General features: G+C 46.8%; 1 protein-coding gene across 2 annotated transcripts; it reads right to left on the bottom strand.

Annotated features, from left to right (window-relative positions):
- Positions 1-2,091: 2,091 nt before the first annotated feature.
- C6H5orf63 (chromosome 6 C5orf63 homolog) lies at positions 2,092-21,320 on the bottom strand. Of its 2 annotated transcripts, none has more exons than XM_006130120.4 (5): positions 21,220-21,320; positions 20,247-20,415; positions 10,652-10,773; positions 3,542-3,598; positions 2,092-2,584 (listed from the first exon to the last, which is right to left on the bottom strand). In XM_006130120.4, exons 3-5 carry the CDS (start codon positions 10,763-10,765, stop codon positions 2,408-2,410), a joined length of 348 nt encoding a protein of 115 aa, XP_006130182.1. In that variant the 5' UTR covers positions 10,766-10,773; positions 20,247-20,415; positions 21,220-21,320; the 3' UTR covers positions 2,092-2,407. The 2 variants fall into 2 exon arrangements, with proteins under 2 accessions (XP_006130182.1, XP_006130183.1); XM_006130121.4 differs by lacking the exon at positions 21,220-21,320 and adding an exon at positions 20,738-21,157.
- Positions 21,321-21,836: the final 516 nt, after the last annotated feature.

Genomic DNA, 21,836 nt, shown 5'->3' with positions numbered 1-21,836 from the left:
GCTGGAACTGAGCCAGGCTGCCTGCTCACCTGGCTCCTAATACATTTTAAATGCAGATCCAAAATGGGAGTAGGTCCCAGACTCAGTGCAAGCCGGGACTAAGTTGGGCTGCTGGCCAGCCTGCTTAAAAATTTATTGGCGGAGGTGGGGGTGTGGAGAATGTGTGTAGTCTACAGCATTAACCGATAAGCTTTTGTTTATCGGTTAATGAACTATACTATTACATCCCTATCTTGAAGTGCCATCCCCTGCAAAAATTATTCTGCAACCTTGTGTTATACAGATGCAACACCTGGGTGTAATCTCTGAGTCATGAGGTAACAACAAGCCCTTCTATTATCCTGTATGTCAGATGGCTAATCCCAGTTGCTAAGGGAGAGTTCTCCAAAACAAAGTCTATGCTATTGGGGTAAGCAGATGTTTTTACTGTGGAGTTCTTGTTTTTGTTAATGTAATATATTATCAATTACATTAATGCCACCTTCATTAATGATTGGAGGACTCCTATAAAGAGCTGAAGCTTTGTAACTCTCAAAACTAATGTGGAATTCTGTAGTGAATGCTTTATCTTAGTTTGGTAAGTCTGTCTAGTGCTTAATGTGTTTGTCCCTTTTTTTGAAACTGAAAATGAAGCCCCACCTTTGGTAGACAGACTTCTTGTTTAACTTCCTAATTCTGGAAGGTGCTCGGATACAATAGTACTGAAGAGAACAGAAATGTAGTTATTTTTGTTTAGGCAGATTGATTAAACAGACTGAAGGAAAAAAATCACACTTTTCCAATACCCTGAGATACAAACTAAATTGTATGTCTAACACTGCCACCCTAGTTCAAACTAGGGTGGCTAATGTAGGCATTTGAACTTGCAAATGAAGCCCAGGATTTAAATATCCCGGGCTTCATTTGCATGTTCCCGAGCGCTGCAATTTTAAATGCCACGTAGTTCAAACTACCTGCCCGCGGCTATACGCGGCACGGACTAGGTAGTTCGAATTAAAGCTCCTAATTCGAACTACCGATATTCCTCCTGCAAGGAAGTTTAAGGGTAGGTAGTTCGAACTACGCGGCATTTAAAAATGGCGGCGCCCGGGAACATGCAAATGAAGCCTGGGATATTTAAATCCCGGGCTTCATTTGCAAGTTTGAATGCCTACATTAGCCACCCTAGTTCGAACTAGGGGGCTAATGTAGACATACTCTCAGACTGTTCAGCCTAAGGAACAATTAACTTTCTCAATTTATCCTCCTCCTCAAACATATTTAACTAAAGAATTGCAGCTACCCACATTATTCTTTGCTGTGAACTCATAGAAGCTGCCAGACCCACTGCAAGAAGAGGTGTCCTCTTTGCCAATCACTACGTTAAGTTACAATGAAGTCACTGATGGGAATAAAATGTCAGTTTTCTGAGTTTTGCAAGAGAATGTAAGGGCCAATCTATACACTGAAAAGACTGTTTACCCTAAATCCAAATACTGCTCCCATAATACAATTAGAGAATCATGTTTTCTGTGCCCCATGGCAACTTAAGAAAAAAACCTGTATGCCATAGTTGGGCATCCCTAATTATGGCAGAGAACCACATGCTAGCATGTTTTCTTTTTTAACAGTGTAACCTGAGCCTGAAGGAGAAGCTACCTTATCTCATGCCAGCAGATTTACAAGGAAACTCTTATGGTGTTTTAATTCCAGAGAGTAAAATGAAAACAGAAGCTAGCATAGAGAGGCATATTTGCAATGTTAAATCTTGTTTCAAGGAAAAATTGGGCCCTGTTGGTTTAATTTAACTTTCACTTACACTTTTACTTGAGTACTAAAGAGCTCAAATCTCCCTGTTTAACATAAGCAGATATTTTATGCTTAAGTGTAATATGTTTATCCAATTTTTAAAAAAATGACACACATTCAGTTTTCATGGGTGAATAACTACTAAATCCAAGTATTAAAAAGGTACGATTCTATCCAAGTATATATACATTTGGTGGGATTTTTAAAATTCCCCTCCCTACTTATAACAGCTCTCCTCTCTACTTCAAAATGAGCATTTGGGCTGCAGTGTGAAAGTCTCACAGAAGAAGCTTCATACAGACATAACTTAAACATCCCTTTATTATCAGTGCAGGGTGTATAAATGATCTGAAAATGCATTTCATTTTATCTGCTGCTGTGAAATAGCACTTACTCCCTCATTGAAAAACAAAACCATCAAGGATAGCAGATGAAGATGAAGAGTTCCTATTCAGTCAGATGGGCTTCATCATTACTACAAAATGGAATATAAATCAAATAGCTAAACACTGAATGTTAAATATATACATTACATTCCAAAGAAAATGTGGTTTGATAATTTTTACAACCGTTTCAAGCCATTTGTTAAAAATCCCTTCAATCTAAAGCTGCATCTTCTTCATTGATTATCATTTTGAAACTCTAGCTTCACAAGTTGGTTCTCAAATTTTTTAACATCTACCCGATGTTTCATTAGGAATTGCCCATTTAAGTGGAAGACTGGTATGTCATACTTGTATCTGTCATGCCACACTGCGTTCTCTGGAAGGGTGATATCCACTTCCTGCAAAATAAACTTTGAAAAGAAAAACAATGTTAAAGATAACATTGGACTCTTTTAAAAAAAGATGCTGTCTTTCATTAAATTTCAGATTTACTTTAACAAAATAGGTCAGTTTTTCCAGCAGGCCTCTATATTTGTCCTCCCATAGAAACACAAATTTTTAGTTCTGGAGGGAAAGTCTACAATTGTTACATTTGGAGACTTGGTAAAATTGCAGCAATTCCTCAGGACTGAGATTTTGCAGGCACTTAATGGATGTAGCCACAAACTTTGCTTGTATACTTCCAAACATTCTAAAAATTTGAATGTTTAGCCCAGCACGGTGCCCTGAATCCCCAATGGAGAACTTATCACATATGATCTCAGTCATTTTCTTTCTGCGGGTGGCAACAGGCATTTCCTGTTTTGCTCATGAGTCCAGCTTTTCTTTGTGTCTGTTACTGTTTGCTAGGGTTGCCACCTTTCCCGATCACACGCCTGTGCTGCAAATGGTATCCAGTCCGTCCCGTCAGGAAAGTTGGCAACCCAACCCTATTGCTTGCACCACTTGCTCTGTATTCAAATTTCAGACAGTTGAGAGGAAATTAGTTGAGGAGCATAATGGTTGGAAAGTACTTTCAGCTGACCCAGGACTAAGAATATTTGAGACCTGCCGCACACCAGTTTTGCTGCAAACTGTATTATAAACCTGAGAGATATTATAGCAGCAAAAGTTTTTAAAATAGCTGTATACATTGTATACGTTGGTTTGCTTTGCTAATACTGGAGTCACCACTTCCTTTAGTTACGGAGTCTCAAAATGTTTAAAAAAATGAGTTTTATGGAAATCAGCACTAAACCTTCTTGAAGAGGTTGCCCATGAAAGACTAATGGATGCAAATAAAATCAAGCAATTTTTTCTTTACAAAGGAAGGTTCCTGATTAACTACTTTTTTTCTATATAATATACATAGTATTTTGTTACATTACCCTGTTTTTATATGGCTTAAGCACTTCTTTTGCTTCATCACACAGCGGGCATGGATTCTAAAACAAAATATGTAGAACTTAAAAGAATAAATAAGACATGAAAATCATTCTGTTAGCTTGTTTCTAGATATGTCACAGGCTATGATTACTCCTAATGTTGATTCTCTCATTGTCACACTTCCAAAATTTCAATCTATGATTAAAGTGAGGAGAGTGTAAATTCTTCTTTTACATAAATACATTTACAAAGGAAATCTCTCCCTTTTAATGTGGTCAACACTAAGATTTTGATTCTACCCGTCACAACTGTGAGATTCTGAAGTCAAGTTATAGGACAGTCATAATGTTGATTTCTACATTAACTTCCCCAGTGTCTGTCTGGAACTTTTAATTGTCTTCCATGGAGTCACTCCAGATACACATTAGTATACATTATTAGACATATAGTAACAACACAAAATACAGCAAGAAAAACATGATGGTTCAGTCTCTTTGCCATGAGGTACTGTTCACTGATGACAAATGTCTATTCCTTTCTACACCCTCAAAGCTTTCTTGGGGTATGCCTATACAGTAAAAGGTGCAGAAGCTAGTCTACATGAACTAGCCTGAATTCAGTTTGAGAGAGTAACAGTAGTGAAGACAATGCAGTATAGGCTACAAAGCAGGTAATACAACTGCAGTATGGACCCTACCTAGATACACACTTAGCTCACTAGCCCATGTTGTGCTCTCTTCACTACTACTGTTACCTATACAAATTGAAGTCAAGCTAGCTTGGGTAGGCTAAGCTGTGAAAACACACCTTTAGGGCTCGTCTACACTGGCCCCTTTTCCGGAAGGGGCATGTAAATTTCATGAGTCGTAGTAGGGAAATGCGCGGGGGATTTAAATATCCCCCGCGGCATTTAAATAAAAATGTCCGCCGCTTTTTTCCGGCTTTTAGAAAAGCCGGAAAAGAGCATCTACACTGGCCCCGATCCTCCGGAAAAAGTGCCCTTTTCCGGAGGATCAAAGTAGGAATAAGATCCTCCGGAAAAGGGCACTTTTTCCGGAGGATCGGGGCCAGTGTAGACGCTCTTTTCCGGCTTTTCTAAAAGCCGGAAAAAAGCGGCGGACATTTTTATTTAAATGCCGCGGGGGATATTTAAATCCCCCGCGCATTTCCCTACTACGACTCATGAAATTTACATGCCCCTTCCGGAAAAGGGGCCAGTGTAGACGTAGCCCCTATGTTTGTGATCCAATGCAACCTGATAAAGGACAGTAAATGTGAGATCAGGTGTTATTTATAACTTGTGGAAAAGAGCTGGTGAAACAACTGATTGTATGTGTAATTGAGAAGGACTGACAGAATTTTGCTGCATGTAATCTATTGTAACAGACTGAACTCTTCAAACTAAACATATGGGATGCTCAATTTACTATAGGCTGTCACTGAAAGGAAGATTGCTAAAACAGTGCAGCTGGTAGATGAACTGGTAGGTGCAGAAAGGAAGTCAGAGATGCACTCTTACTAAGGGGACACCATTAGAACTTTGGATATGTTATATCAGCGAAGCTGTACATTTAGGGCAAGTCTACACAGCAGAGCTAAAGCTAAAATAAACTACACAACTTGAGCTACATCAATTGTGTAGCTGAGGTCGAAATAGCTTATTTCGGCTTTTGGCACTGTCTACACAGCAGGAAGTCCAAGAAAGAGCATTCTTCCTCTGACTTCCTTTTCCTACAATAAGGGTACGTCTAAACTACATGGCTCCGTCGACGGAGCCATGTAGATTTGTTGTTTTGGCAAAGGTAAATAAAGCCGCGATTTAAATGATCGCGGCTTCATTTACATTTACATGGCTGCCGCGCTGATCCGACAAACAGCTCATCAGCTGTTTGTCCGCTCAGCGCGCTAGTCTGGACGCTCCCTGCCGACATCAAAGCCCTTTGTCGGCAGCCCCGGTAAACCTCATCCCATGAGGAATAACGGGGCTGCCGACAAAGGGCTTTGATGTCGGCAGGGGAGCGTCCAGACTAGCACGCTGAGCGGACAAACAGCTGATGAGCTGTTTGTTGGCTCAGCGCGGCAGCCATGTAAATGTAAATGAAGCCGCGATCATTTAAATCGCGGCTTCATTTGCCTTTGCCTATGTGTCTAATCTACATGCCTCTGCCGACAGAGGCATGTAGTCTAGAAACAGCCTTAGAGTTACAGGAGTTGGAGTAAGAAGTCCTCCATCTCAATATTATGTTGACATTATGTCGAAATAACTGATGGCTGTGTGGACGCAGACTATGTTATTTCAAAATAACGTCAGTTTTTCCAAAATAAAGCTGCTATGTAGACATAGCTTTACAGACACAACTTAAAACCAACGCAAGCCATGATAACCTGATCTAATACTGTCCACACACAAAACTGCACCAGTCTAAATGCAGAATCACACATTTAAGTTAACAGGGGAAACAATGTGTTTAGCCCAGGCTTTTATCAGTCTGAATTCACAGTTTCAGTTATTTTGATGCAAGTGTGTATGTAGACACTTATTATGGATTAAGTATGTCCTATTTGATTGAACTACAGTTAAATAAACCAATCCTGTATTGAAATAAAGTAAAGGTTTGGATCTAGAACTATCTCGTTATTTCATTTCCAGCTTATGTTTGGACAAATGCCAAGTAACAAAGCAAGTTATGGCACTTTATGTTATGGGTGACAGGAGAGAGATCACGTGAAGATTACCGGTTGTGTTCCCTCCCTCTGGGGCATCTGGCATTGGCCTCTGTAAGCAGACAGGATACTGAGCTAGATGGACCATTGGTCTGAGCCAGCATGGCCATTCTTATGTTCACTCTACTCCTTTAATAAAGCCAGCATTGAGTTCCAATGGGAGAAATGCCCAGAAATAATTATGTGCTTTGACTAGCCAAGAGTGACTACAAACAGACTTTCAACTACTTTAATGGGACATTCAGGAGCTTGTATAAATGTTTGTGTCCTTCTGAAAGTTCTCAACTGATCTGGCTGCAAAGAAATTTGAATTTAATACAGAAGAAAAATCCAAAGTGCTGGGCAACACAAGAAGCGGAGAGTTTTTTATTATAGGGGGCTGTGCCTCCTGCTCACTGCGCTCATTCCCCCCCTCCCATCTCTGGGAGTCGGCAGGCTGCACCACCCACAACCTCTTGCCCCCACCCTCCGCCGCTGGGGAGGGGAGCCCAGGCCTCTGCCTGCCCCATTCCAACAGCCAGCCCGAGCCTTTCAGCCCACACTCCCTTCTCCACAGCCATCCCAGGCCGCTCGGCCCACCTCCAGCTGACAGAGAAGGGCCAGAGCAATGCAGGCCGCGTTCTCTTGGTCCCCTTCGGCTGGCAGAGAAGTGCTGCAGCGGTACAGGCCGCATTCTGAGCTAATGGGGTTAGCCAGAGAGGAGGTCAGGTGACTGAGGAAGGAGGATCTGCAGGACGCAGAGTGACGTGATAATGTCACTGTTGTCCTGTGGGAAGAGAGGTTTTTTTTAAATATATAGGGAGGCAATACATTCATACTTATGCCTATCCTTACTAACAAACAAAAAAGCCCGCCCAAGTCTTGCGTGAGTGGAGATTAACAGAGCACAAATTGATCTATTATAAGCAGCCTGCAGTTCAGTGAGATCATCTTGCTTTGTAATTGCCAGTGATATGCCACATTCTGAGATATGAAAAGCACTTTACCTTAAGCCAGTGGTTCTCACACTTTTTGGCCCATAGCCCTCCTGGCTCAATGCAAACCTTTCCATGAACCACCAGTTGCTAATGGAAATTTGCCATTAATTACATAACACCCGAATGATTTGCTAGTGCTGCAGCTAGGGAGAACGGTTTAATTTAACCAGTAATAAAGAAAATATTAATTTAAATTATTAAACATACTAAGCACTTTAACTTTCACATGTTAGTTTATCAAACTTCATTTTAAATAAAGTAAAATATTAACTTAATATTCAACACAAAATGATCCTATGTTTTCTTTATTTGTGGCAGGGGTGGGGAACCTTTTTTGGGTCAAGGGCCACTGATCCACAGAAAAATCAGCTGGGGACCACACAAGTGAGAAGCAGAACAAAATAAAACCTTGACCTCAGCCCCACTGGGAGAGAGGGACAGGGAGGACTAATATTCAGGGCTTCCCCATGGCCAGATTTACTCTTCTGGGGTTCCAGGGTCAGTGAATTTTGTGGACCCCCCCCAGGCTCTGGGTTGGGACAAAAATGGGGGTTTCAGTATGCAGGACAGGGCTGCCAGTGAGAGTAATCTGGGCAGGAAGTGGGGTACAGGAGGGGGTGAGTTCTGGATGGGAGGTAGAGTGCAGGAAAAGGGGGTAGAGTGTCTGCCCAGTGGGAAGGGTGCAGGAGCAGGCTGGGAATGGGTGCCTGGCCAGGGGCAAGCTGAGGATGAGGAATCTCAGCCGTAGGATGCAAGGGGCTGGGCATGAGATGATGGTGAGGCAGTTATTTGCCTTCGTGTCCCACACCGCTCTCAGGCACGGCATCCTGAACCCCGGCCTCAGGCACAGAATCTGGGCAATGGGACCAGCAAGCAAAGCCTCCAGGCAGCGATCCCACATGCTGCTGTTTCCCCAGCCAGAGGAGAGGGAGTGCAAGGCTTGAACACTTCTTCTCCAGGAGCTGGATCACGCAGCAAGGCTCAGAGCTTTCTCTTTCTCCCTTGCAGGAAGCTGGCACTTCAATCTCACAGGGGTGTGGAGGGCAAGGCTGGAGTGCCAGTGTGGGCTCCCCAATGCAGAGGGATGAAGAGCGGGGCTCAGCTTGAGCTGCAGACCACCAGGAAGGCACCCACAGACCACTAGTGGTCCTCCATCTCAGACTGCAGTTTGAGAACCACTGCCTTAAGCATGTATTGAACAGAAGAGGACAGATTAGAAAACGGTTTCAGCTTTATCATCAGAAATTTGATCACAGAATTTCAAACTGCTAAGCAATATCTATGCACAATGATCATGCATGTCTAATTATTAATCTCTATTTCCAATACTACCTACATTACCATCCTCTAGATTATGAAAAAGCACACTGCAGGATCAGATGGCAGACACAGAGCTGGGACTTCAAAGTATGTTTCCTCACATAATAGGGATGTTATCAAACATGTTTTGTTTAGCGGTTATGTGTGTACACGCAGGGGGACTTAAGCAGGCTTAAGCAGGCTCCCGGCAAGCACCAGTTCCCATCTGCCCTCCCCGCACTCCCATTGATACAGAGTCAGCAGCATGGGGGGCAGGCAGCTCTATGAAAGCTGTACTAAGGATGTTAAGTATCAGGTAACTGACTAATTAAATAGTCAATGCAAAGTTTCTATGTTAAGTGTAAACTGTAGTGAAGTTGCTTAGAGAAGATGAGACTGCAGAGGCTCCCGCCACATCGAGTCATGTTTGTGTTTATACCCATCCTGGAAAACAGTTAAATTATATTACAGTAAACTTCCGATAATCCGGCACCTTTAGGACCCAGGGGGTGCCGGATTATCAGATATGCCGGACTATCGGAAGGGGGGGCTATGAGGAGTCTGGGGTGGGGGGGATGCCACCCCAGACTCCTCATAGCCCCCCCTTCCGATAGTCTGGCTCTGCTCTTGGCATCCCTGATTCAGCCGCTGCTGGTTAGTTTCAGCAGCGGCTGAATTGGGGACGCCTGCAGTAGAGCAGCTGGGGTGCTGCCGGGTTGGTCTGGTAGCAACGACCCTTGGCGCGGCGAGACCAACCCGGCAGCACCCCAGCTGCTCTTTGGGACGCCTGGGGCAGAGCAGCTGGGGTGCTGCCGGGTTGGTCCCACAGCGCCGAGGAGCAGCGCTACTGGACCAACCCGGCACCACCCCAGCTGCTCTGCCCCAGGTGTCCCCAAGTCAGCCTCTGCTGAAACTGACCATAGGCTGACTCCAGGAAGCCTGAGGGAGAGCTGCTCTGCCCTGGGCTTCCTGGAGTCAGCCGCTGGTCAGTTTCAGCAGCGTCTGAATCAGGACGCCTGGGGCAGAGCAGCTGGGAGGGCTGCCAGGTTGGTTCCACAGCGCCAAGGAGCGGCGCTACTGGACCAACCCGGCAGCACTCCAGCTGCTCTACCCCAGTGTCCCCAAGTCAGCTGCTGCTGAAACTGATCAGGTGTCCTGGAGTCAGCCGCTGGTCAGTTTCAGCAGAGGCTGAATCGGGGACAGCTGGAGTGCTGCCGGGTTGGTCCAGCAGCCCCGACGGGCAGCGCTACGAGACCTACCTGGCAGCACTCCAGCTGCTCTGCCTCCGGCTTCCCCGATTCAGCCGCTGGTAAGCTTTAGCAGCGGCTGAATCTGGGAAGCTGGGGGCAGAGCAGCTCCAATGGTCCGGCTGCCCAGAGCACTTCCGGGTTCCTGATGGTGCCGGACCATCAGGAATGCCGGACCATCAGATGCCGGACCATCAGAGTTTTACTGTACAAATTTGCAGACTTTCTACAAAAAGAAAGAACTCAGCACTTGTTTCTTAATCAATGGAATGTGTGTTAGGGATGTTAGCATGTATTTGTTTACACGATTAACCAATAAGCCTGAGGGCTCAATAAGGGTTCATTGATTAATGCTAATGGTTACATGCACTCCCGCCTCACTTGCTGCTTCTGTACTGGGAGGCGGGAATCAATGCCCACGGGGAGCCAGCTTTTACCCCAGCTCCCTGCGCATGCCATCTTCCATGGAGCCACCTGTCCCTTCCTGCCACAGAGGCAGCAATGTAGGAGTTCAGGCAGGAGTGGTGCTTGGGGGGAACCAGCTTAAAAGCTGGCTCCCCACGAGCACTGGCTCCTGCAGAGCCCCTGCTCCCCTCTCTGCTGCCTCTGATAAAGCGGCAGCAGCACGGAGGTTGAAGGGGAAGTCAGAAGCCAGTACACAGTAGGGATGTGAAGGACTAGTCGACTATCCAATAAGCAAATGCTTATCAGATAGCTGACAAGATGGTCAACTAATCGCTCTCCCCTCCCTTGCTACCTCAATCAGATAAAGGCAGCAAGTCGTGGGAGCGGAAGGGGGGTGGAGAGAAAAGGAAGATACTTCAAAGCAGCAGCACTGTGTGGAGCCTGGAATCAGCTAGGTTACCTTGGTGAACAAAGTTAACACTGGTCTATTTGTAGTGGCTGCACACAGTTGTTTCCACAGTGGACTAGAAGAATATTTTTCTAGCTGCTTTGCTGCATACTGAAACCAAAGCATCTTTTAGCCTGTTAAAACAAGAACAAAAACCAGAAATTACATGCAAGGTACCAAAATATATCTCATAAAATCTAATTAGAAGGCAGAAGTAGTGGTTCCAAAGCAGTTCTGAAATACAAACACAAGCAAACAATTTTCACAACACTTCTGTGTTCCCAGACTTCACGTATTAATCTTAAAAAAGTTTACAATGCAGCAGACATATTATCAATGTAATATAATCCATAAAGCTCTATTTAACATTTAGATTTCATTTTCTTGCTACATGCTGTGCCTTTGCAAAAGTCTCTAACACAAACGCTGACAAATACATTGCAAAGTTTCAACTAGACATATGCCACTAAGAATTACACAATAGTAACAGAATGCGAAGTGCTATGCTTTGAACCACTTTCATCTTGCTGATTTGCTTGATACAAAATATTCTACTTACTCAAAATTATTCCATCAAACTAGTTATGTATCTAATCAAAATGTTAAAATAATTCTTCCTGTGGCAGGCTAAAAAAAAATAAACTACAGACAAGGTTATCTTTGTAAGAGCATGTTAAGAGCATGCAAACTGTCTGGTTCTTTCTACCAGAGCAAACTAATTTATGAAAGATGCTGATGGGTTTAGGGTCTGTTTGGGATATTTTTAAGTGAATTTAGTGCAAGTGCAGTATGCCATATAGGATATTGAAAACCTTCACTGTTATAAGAGCATGAATAGCTCTACTGCTTTCTCCATAATAGTTCATACCACCAATGAATCTTAACTTGGCTTCTAAGGATCACCTGTAGGGTTCAAAAGAGACTTTTTTCTCCATGCCTGTTCATTCTGTGGCCTCTGTATATTAAGATTATCATCAAAGGTGTCAATTCAGACTGTGGTTATTCTGGATACTTATTCTTTAGAAACTACTAGGCCAAGTCACCCATTTTACATAAAGCCAAATCCTAATGTTCTTACTTGGACAAAATTTATATTTGCTTTACAAACCACAGATGACAACTTCAGATTTCATTTGAATGAATTTGAAGGCTGTATTAAGTATGGGGTACAACCCATAGTAAAAGGCATACTAAGCTATGTGTGAAAAGCATATTCCAAGAACCCTATTTAATAGAATGGAGTTGAAATGTGTCCTAATCTTTGACTGAGTCCTACTTTACAGTATTAATGCTCAATGTGTTAGATGGGCAAGATAACTTCTCCTTTAGCTTTAAGAAGCTATTTCCAAGAAGAAAAGACTTTGCAGAGAGGTAATTTGGCCAAAAGACCCTCCCATTACACATTGAACAAAATAATATATTGGAAGAACTGTGAATATGAACTTTATACTAAACTTAATTTCCTTACTAAATGAAAAACCATACTAATTAGTGACTCATCATCCTGCATTGTCTAGGACCTTTGTCTTTTTTGAGGGGAACAACATAAGAACAATTTGCCATGCTCCCAGGAGAGCTTTAAGCCAAATGTGTGCACTAATAGGTGTTATATGTGTTTAAAAAAAGGAAGTTATATTGACTATGCTAAATCACAACCGTACAGAAGTGGTTAATTTGTAGAATTTGGACTTGTCTCAAACATGCAAAAGAAGGAGTCTGAAATGAAATACATTGTAATGCATAAGCTGTTGTGACGGTGTTCCACTACCACTTCCGGATGGAATCAGCTGCTCCACTGTGTGTCAAATGTTCTATGGTGCTCAGACTTTCTCCTGTAACTCAACTGGCAGGGTCTTCAGGACAGGAGGATCTGAGTTGGATTCTTGTTCTCACCACAAAGCTCCAGGTGACTGTGGTGCGCAATGGTGCCATTAGTACTGGCAAGAAGTTCTTAAGCAGTATGACAGGATGTTCACCCTACCCCAGCCCCAAAAGGAAGCTGAGAAAGGGCCAATTAGTTTGATAAACCACACAGGAGGGGCTTAGGCTGAAGACACAATGCCTGATTAGAGGAAGAAGCTGGGTTAGTATAAAGTTAGAAAGCTGGCAACAGACAAGACTGTAGCAAGGAAGACTACAGCTACCCTCATTTTTTCAGGAGTACAGGTTCTTTCAAAAAAGTGTGGGGTTTTTTTTGTTGTTATTGAAAGAACCCCCCATCTAGACTGCACTTTCACTTTTGAAAAACCCTTTTTTGAAAAAGTGCTTGGATGCAAATATGCAAATGAAGCACGGGATATTTAAATCCACACTTCATTTGCACTTTCGATTTGCTTCATTTACAGTAAAACTCCAATAGTCCAGCATCCAATAGTCCGGCATCAAAATGGCAAGAGCCTAGTGAGTGAGCTTCAGCAAAAAATGAGTCACAAGGTAACAGCGGCAGCAGCTGAACTGAGCAAAAAAGGTAAAAAAGGCTTAAAAAAACTAAAACATTACAGTATGTACAATAAAAAGGGTTAAGAATACTTTATATACAGTATATAATGTATACAGTATATATAACTAGCTTATAGTAACTCCTGATAGTCCGGCATATTTGATAATCCGGCACCACCTAGGTCCCATAGGTTCTGGATTATGGGAAGTCTACTGTACATTCCTCTTTCGAAAGAGGAATACGTGCCCTACTCTACAGAACACTAGGAACCCTGGACTCTGATGTGCTTGCATCATGTGAGATACTGGGGTCCTACTCAGCAGTTATACATGTATAAACTGTAAGTAACTCCATTAAAATCAATACCCCCAACTGTAAGCTCTAATCCACTCGTTCTGGGCTGCTTTAATGCCACAAAACACCTCTAAAACACGTGGGGTGGGGGGAAATGCCATCAGATAGTATGATGTCACAGAACAGAGGATATAGCTCAGGCTCCCCTAAACTCTTGAGGTCCCTGGTTGCCCAAACAGTCCCTTAGGGAAGCTAATATAAGTTAGAATAGCCGCCCCAACCTACACTAGGGAACAAGCCCAGCACAAAGCAACCATAGCCCCTGCAGCACTCTTGAGGATCTGGCCCAGTAGAGGCTCTCTGTATCGACTTCTAAGTTAATTCTCCTTCTGGTGAAATAAAAGGAAGTTTTGGATAAAAATAAAATAACAGCTTATTGAACGTGCTGAAAGACAGGAACCACATTTCACATTCCCAACTATCAGCAGCAATGTAATAAAAGAGAAATACTCCTGATATTGATGTCAGTCATTGGGCCACATACATTCTTACCAATTCACACAGGAATTCAGGTAAATCTGGAGCAGGTTTACACTACTGCTTAAGTGGACCTAACTTATATCAAACAGGGGTGTGAAAGACGACTCCTTCCAACGTGATACAAGTTTTGCATTGTCCACATTGACGCTACGTTGTCAGGAGATGCTCTCCCATCCGCACAGCATATCTTCACCAGACATGCTGTAGATAAACAGCAGCAGCATCAGCGCTGGTAACACTGTAGTGCAGAGTTGCTCTACAACATCTGGGATTCCATATGAGACCAAGCAGTTCACTAAGCCGGCTCTGCCCCACTGGTAGGTAAACTGCACTGGTTCCACTGATATACAGAATGCAAAAGTCCAATCTGTATCAATCCTTCTCTACTTCTCAGTTTATAATAGGGAAAAGAAAATGTTGCACAGATGCCCCACAGATTTCACTCAATGTGGAAAAAAATCTGTGGCTTGTCTATATATGGGATTTTTGTGGGTGTTTTTTTATATAATGAAATTAAGCTGCTAACAATTAGTGAAAAACCTTTCAATTCACTCATTCTGAAGGACCTTTTTTTCCATTTACAGATCCTTCTCACAATCAGCAATACATAAACAGGAAGCAAAGAAGCTTGCTAATGCCAAAATCGCCTTTTCTCCATACTTTAAAGAAATGGTAACTTGACAAATTAGATAACGCTTGTCTCCTTTCATGTTCCAGAAAGATAAATTGAACTACAGTATAGCTCCAATAGTCCAGCATCCAATAGTCCGGCACTCCCGATAGTCCGGCATCAAAATGGCAAGAACCTAGTGAGTGAGCTTCAGCAAAAAATGAGTCACAAGGTAACAGCGGCAGCAGCTGAACTGAGCAAAAAGGGTAACAAAGGCTTAATGCGCTTCCCTGGATAAATCACAAGTAGAGGCTGGATCTCCCTGATCCAGCACCCTAAGGACCTGACCAGTCCTGAATGAAGGAATTTTGTGGATCAGGGAAGGTCCTTCTCTCCCCACACCTGGCTCCGCTCTGGCTCCACTCCAACTGGGCTCTGGCACTGTAGGATTTGAGCTCAGGATCCAGCCCCACTGCTGCCCCGCCAGGCTGGGGCTCCTGGCCGCTGGACTTCCAGCAGGCTCACACTCACACTTCCACCACGGATGTTGCTGGACCAGAGAGTCCCAGATTTAGGAGGTTCAACCTGTACCTTCATGCAAGGGACTGACCTGTTAACTTGTCAGGATCATATAATCTATGTTCAATTTGAATAAAAGAGCAGATTGCAGCTTCTCTAATCTAGATGTCTAATATGGATTTGTAGCTAAAAACAGGAACTGTGACAGACAGAAGCAGACTGTCTTTACTTTTTTTACTGCACACTAGCATAGCTGTTTGCACATTTCAGAAATCCATGCATCACAGGCCAAACACCAGTGCAACTTTGTGTGTTGTGTACCTCTGAGTTTTCTAGAAAAGTCACCATTACTTTTCCAGAAACTATTGTTTAATGGTTACATACTTATTCTCCATTAGCTCTTCAGTCTGTAAATCTAGATCCATACACTGAATATGGTAAAAGGAACAGAAGTGGTGAAGAAGGTGCTAACTATAAGCAGTGAAGAAAGCATGCAGTCATTGAATGTAAGAAAACAGACTGTTGGCTCAGCTGGGTCCTGCATTAGAATAGCCTTTCCCCTGGAGTTCCTGATTCAAACCTAGCTCTGATTACAAATGGAAATAAATTTGCTATTAATTTGGTCCTTTTTACCTGATATTCTACTTGGCTGATGCTGGCATGAAGGAAAGTCTTTGAAGCAGACACAAAGGCAGGGCTGGGTATGATGCTGCCCGCCTAACAATTTTGATCCGATCCGCAGACTCTGGGTGCTTTCTATTTATATCCGGTAGCCTGACCACCAAATTTCCGGATGGTGGCTCAGGCTGCAGGTGCTGGACCTTGAGCTGCAAGCCCTTAAATAGACATAGCAACCCTGGGAAGCTGCCAGGCAATGTAGTAACAGAGGGGCCAAGAGCCGCAAACTCTGCTGTATTTTTAATTCAAAGCCTCCAGCACCAGACAACTCTAGTTGTCTAGTCCCCAGCCCTGACCCTTTTGCCCAGGACCCACCCCTTCCAGGGGTGCAGCCAGCTCATGACAATATGCCAAAATTATTGCCCACCCCTGGACAAAGAGCAGTACTGGGATGAGGAAACCCAATGCTCAACAATTGCTGTAAATGGGAGTACACTGACAGTATCTTCGCACCCAGAGATGATGGGTAGCAGGACTGGGTGCAAGCCAGGAATCAGCTCTGTGGGATCTGGTGCTCGTGGGAAGCCAGCTGCCACTGTCCCTGTACATAGGCTACAAGCGGGGAAGTATGTGTAGTTGACAGGATTAATTGATAAGCCCTGGCTTATCAGTAAATCGGGTAGTCGACTGCACATTGACATCTCTAGTTCTAAGTACAGGCAGTCCCCGACTTACGCGGATCCGACTTATGTCGGATCCGCAGTTACGAACGGGGCTGCCCCAGAGTACATGGACTGCGGGACCTCGCGGTCCTGCCGCCCGTGTACTCTGGGGCTTTCTCTGCGTCTCCCTGGTCTGCAGACCAGGAAGACGCAGAGCAAAGCCGCGGAGGGGCTTTGCAAAGCCGCGGGGAGCCGGCAGCGGAGCAGTCCAGGGAGCAAAGCCTCTGAGGACTTTGCAAAGCTGCGGGGGGGGCTCGGGCAGCGAGGCAGCCCAGGCGCGCCTAGGGTGCTCCGCTGCCGGCTTTCCCGAGGCTTTGCAAAGCCGAAGGGGGGGCTTGGGCAGCGGGGCACCTCAGGCGCACCTGGGCTGCTCCGCTGCCGGCTTCCCCGAGGCTTTGCAAAGCGGCGGGGGGGCTCGGACAGTGGGGCACCCCAGGCGCGCCTGGGCTGCTCCGCTGCCGGCTTCCCCACGGCTTTGCAAAGCCGCGGGGGGGCTCGGGCAGCGAGGCAGCCCAGGCGCGCCTAGGGTGCTTCGCTGCCGGCTTTCCCGAGGCTTTGCAAAGCCGAAGGGGGGGCTTGGGCAGCGGGGCACCTCAGGCGCACCTGGGCTGCTCCGCTGCCGGCTTCCCCGAGGCTTTGCAAAGCGGCGGGGGGGCTCGGGCAGCGGGGCACCCCAGGTGCGCCTGGGCTGTCCCGCTGCCCGCTTCCCCATGGCTTTGCAAAGCCGCGGGGGGGCTCAGGCAGCGAGGCAGCCCAGGCGCGCCTAGGGTGCTCTGCTGCCGGCTTTCCCGAGGCTTTGCAAAGCTGCGGGGGGGGGGGCTTGGGCAGCGGGGCACCTCAGGCGCACCTGGGCTGCTCCGCTGCCGGCTTTCCCGAGGCTTTGCAAAGCGGCGGGGGGGGCTCGGGCAGTGGGGCACCTCAGGCGCACCTGGGCTGCTCCGCTGCCGGCTTCCCGAGGCTTTGCAAAGCGGTGGGGGGGCTCGGGCAGCGAGGCAGCCCAGGTGCGCCTAGGGTGCTCCGCTGCCGGCTTTCCCGAGGCTTTGCAAAGCGGCGGGGGGGGCTCGGGCAGCGGGGCACCCCAGGCGCGCCTGGGCTGCTCCGCTGCCGGCTTCCCTGAGGCTTTGCAAAGCCACGGGGGAAGCTGGCAGCAGGACAGCCCAGACGCCCCGCGGCTGTCCCGCTGCCGGCGTCCTCAGAGGCTTTGCTCCCCGTCTCCCTGGTCTGCTGGTCTCCAGCAGACCAGGGAGACGGGGAGCAAAGCCGCAGAGGACCCAGGCGGCGGGACCGCGGTGCGTCTCGGTCCGTCGCCCGCGTCTTCCTGGTCTGCTGGGGTGGGGGGGGGGGTGCAGCTAGTACGCCTCCCCACCCCCCAGCAGACTAGGCTTTTCTCCGGACGCCTGTGGCAGAGCAGCTGGGGTGCTGCCGGTTGGTCCCGCAGCGCCGCTCTGGGCGCTACTGGTCCAACCCAGCAGCACCCCAGCTGCTCTGGTCCTGATTCAGCCGCTGCTGGTCAGTTTCAGCAGCGGCTGAATCAGGACGCCTGGGGCAGAGCAGATGGGGTGCTGCTGGGTTGGTCCAGTAGTGCCGAGGAGCGGTGCTATTGGAGCAACCCAGCAGCACCCCAGCTGCTCTGCCCCAGGCGTCCTGATTTAGCTGCTGCTGAAACTGACCAGCGCTGACTACAGGAAGCCTGAGGCAGAGTTGCTCTGCCCCGGGCTTCCTGGAATCAGCTGCTGATCAGTTTCAGCAGCAGCTGACTTGGGGACGCTTGGGGTTCTTAAGTTGATTCTGTATGTAAGTCAGAACTGGCGGTCAGTTTCAGCAGCGGCTGAATCTGGACGCCAGTTCCGACTTACATACAGATTCAACTTAAGAACAAACCTACAGTCCCTATCTTGCACGTAACCCGGGGGCTGCCTGTATTGCAGATTCTTTCTACATAAGCTATAGCCTTTCCAATCCATCCACAAACCTAAAATTTTTGTCCGGTCATTTTGTGTCTATTATTGCAACATCTTTTTCTGTTGCTTTCACAAATGCAATCTTGGCCTGCTCTTATACAGTCAGAATGTTATTGCAAAGATAATTTTCCTGACCTGTCACTTTGACCATTTCACCCTCTCACTGATATCCGTCTACTCACTTCCACCTTTTCTAGCATACTAAACATAAACTTATCTTCCCTTTCAAAGCCCTTCCAGACTATCCCTAAAGCTGGGAGTCTGTTGTGGATTATGTGACTTTGTGGAATCTCTGACCTCTGCAGCTGCAGTGTGGCTGAGCAGCTGGGACAGATCCAGGACCAGACGCACTGACTGCTGCTTGGATGGCCCCAAGTAGTGTGCGCCCCAGGGGACACTGGAGCAGCAGCAGCGCCCCTTAACTCCACAAAGCACTACTGGGGTATTTATAGTAAGGGATGTTAAAAAGTGGTTAACTAGGGAACCATGTAACCATTAAAAAAAATCCTAGCCGTTACACACTGTGGGCTCTGCAGCATAAAGCTTATACTGCAGAGTCTGCAGCCCAGCAAGCTCCCTGAGAGCAGGGCTGGCAGCCAGTGCACGCTGGGAGCAGGATGTGCTGTGGACTCTGCAGTATAATCTTTATACTGCAGAGCCCGCAAGGCGGGAGTCGGTGTATGCCAGAAATAGGGATGTAATAGTATAGTTGATAAACCAATTAGCATTAACCTATAAGCTTTTGCTTTAGACTACACACATTTCCCTCTCCCGCTCACCTTGCCAGTAAATTTTTTTAGCAGGCTGGCCAGCAGCCTGGCTCAATCCTGGCTTGCGACGGGTCCAGGACCGAACCCTGCTGCGGGGCTGCATTTCAAGTGTATTAGGAGCCAGGTAGGCAGATGGCCAGCTCAGTCCTGGCTCATGCTGGGTCCAAGACTTACCCCAGTTTCAGCTCTGCATTTCAAGTGTATTAAGAGCTGTTTGGGCAGGCAGCCCACCTCAGTTCTGGCTCACGTTGGGTCTGGGAGCTCAGATCGCACCTAAACAGGGAGAAGCAGCAGCACAGGGCGACAGGCAGGTGGTCCAGTCCACAAGGGGAACTGGTTTTTAAACTGCCTCCCCTCACCTGGCACCCTGCGCTGCTGCCTCTGATACACTGGCTGCTGGCCCCGGGGACTATAGATAGTCAACTAACTGATCAAATTTCATGAGGTTACTCAACTATTCAACTAACCGATATTTAATATCCCTAGCCAGAAGCCGGCTCCTAATGTGTAATAGCTTGCACCTGCCAGCCCACTCCTGGGGAGCTGGCTGCTGCCACTGATACAGAGGCAGCAATGGGGGGCAGTAGCTGGGTCCCCAGGGTCCAGTGTGTGCTGGGAGTCAGCTTTTAAGCCAGCTCCCAGTGTGCACCATCTGACACCCCGTTTCCAGCCCCCGCCCTGCACTGAAGTGGAGCGGGGCTAGAAGCCCGTGTGTAATGGTTACAGAAACCAATAAGCTCATATTTATCAGTTAACCATTTGATCAGTTACACTTTTATATCCTTAATCTATAGTAGGAGTTAGACAGGTCAGCAGCTGTGAATGTTTGTTTACTTCCTGTGATCTGTCCATGATTTTCACTAATAATATCCATGACTAAAATGTAGCCTTAACTGTCCCCACTCTCCCTATCTGTTCTCATTCAGCACTGAAAGTCCCTTTGCTGTTTTCAGCTGGCCCGCAACATTAGTTTCCATTGCTCACTTGTTTACACACACCTGCATGCTTCTTTCCATTATGCCTGAAAAGGCAGCTCCCATAAACTTCTCCAAAACTCATTATCTCTTCTCCTCCTCCTAACCCATCTGCAAACTCCCCTTTCCCACGATGCTTATAACGACCACAAGAGGTACCTTGCTTGATATTGAGGCCACTGGCTGAAATATTGATTCTTTGTATTTCTTCTTGCAGTTCATCTTTATGCAGCCATCCTCTGCTGCCTTGTATTTGGATTGTAAGCTCCTTCCGGCAGGGTTGGTTCAGTACCTAGCCCAGTAGGGTCTTGGTTCAAGACTGGAGTACCTGGGTACAATCATACAAATAACAGGGAATAATAAATTCCGAGGGGAAACGGAGTAGGTGTCTCAATCACGGGGAGCCTATGAAATCAATGGTGGAAAGACAGCGTCTCCAGACAGCCACTTTTGATTTAGGATCACTTAGTTCACGGCTCTGACTGTATTATTGGGGGAACGACTCATATTGGTCACCACGTAGGGAGCAACTTTTCTTTGAAAAAAAAAAATCCCGCCTTTTGTGGAGTAATTTGTCAAAAGCTCTTCTGCTGCCAGCGCCTGGCCGTGAACGGGCTATCACTACGCCACAGGGCCTCTCTTGCTCTCACCTGTGTGGCCCAGGCTGGGGGCTGTGAGGTTTACACCGGCTCCACCGACCGACACCCGCCCGCTTGTGCAGAGACGCGGCGGCGCGCCCCGCTCAAGCGTGCTGGTGGCTCCAGAAGGCGAGCGGGCGCTGCCCAGTCCCGCTGGGCGGGCGCTTCACCCGGGGTCTCTTCCAGGCAACGCAGCGCCGGGCTCCAGGGTAGCCGAGCAGGGGCACCGCAGAGCTGCTAACGCACCGGCCCTCTGCCGCCAGCCGGGCAGGGCTGCCTGGGGACCGAGTCTCCTCTCCGGCTCGTGCGCAGCGGCCCGGCCCTCCCTGCTCCCCCAGCAGCGACTGCTCCGCCCCGGCCGCTCCCCGGGGACCCGCACACGGGCTGGACCAGCAACTTCCTGACACTGCTGCCTGCATCCGTCATCCATTGCCGCTTCGGCGCCCCCGGCCGGCGGGACACGGCCTCGCGCTCTCCCCCGGAGTTTTACTCACCTCTCCAGGCTCGCCCTGCCTCCTGCCCGCGGGGTCCGACTTCGAGAAGCTCTTGCTCCTCCACAAAGAAGGTCTTTGCTCCGCTTTGTTTTCCTGCCCAAGTAAAGCGCCAGTCCGCCAATAAAATAAACAAAAAGACAGTGTCATCTGCATTCTGCATGGGATAGTTGAAAGCATCCCCCAAAATAATATCAAATATGGCCCAGCCATTTTTAAAAGGTTTTCTAAAGGAAATTTCGCTGGCAAAGCTGTTGTGGAAAGGCCTAAATACTGTTAAAGTAAATTCCACTTCATTGACAACATTTAGATTCCAGCCATGCAAACTGATGTCAGTGGGACTAAAGGTTATATAGGCATGGGATCCTCTTACATGCAGTAGCTTGGGTGATGGGGGGGCTTTCTTGTTACAACTAGAGCAGGTAGTGGTATTTATGATAGGTTATCTGGCATTCCCTATTATATGGCTCTGGTTTTAGTTATTTAGAACTGTGACAAACTTTAAAAGTGCTTCAGGGTGAAAATCTGTATGCTGGGTATCCGCCATAGGAAAAGACTGTTTTTAGAGGAGGGCAAATGAGCAAAAATAGTTCAACCATATACATTGTCTTGCCCATTTT

Source organism: Pelodiscus sinensis, chromosome 6 (genome assembly GCF_049634645.1).
Source record: "Pelodiscus sinensis isolate JC-2024 chromosome 6, ASM4963464v1, whole genome shotgun sequence".
Lineage (NCBI taxonomy): Eukaryota > Metazoa > Chordata > Testudines > Trionychidae > Pelodiscus > Pelodiscus sinensis.
Note: the sequence above shows the minus strand (reverse complement) of the source record. Positions and strands in the feature narration are given on the sequence as shown.

Excerpts from the sequence above, each read along its gene's own strand:
- C6H5orf63 (XM_006130120.4), bottom strand. The coding sequence starts at position 10,765 with ATGCTTTGGTTTCAGTATGCAGCAAAGCAGCTAGAAAAATATTCTTCT. Across the intron at positions 3,599-10,651 it reads TGTTAACTTTGTTCACCAAG|AATCCATGCCCGCTGTGTGA; the intron begins GTAACCTAGCTG and ends ATTTTGTTTTAG. Across the intron at positions 2,585-3,541 it reads TTAAGCCATATAAAAACAGG|TTTATTTTGCAGGAAGTGGA; the intron begins GTAATGTAACAA and ends TTCTTTTCAAAG.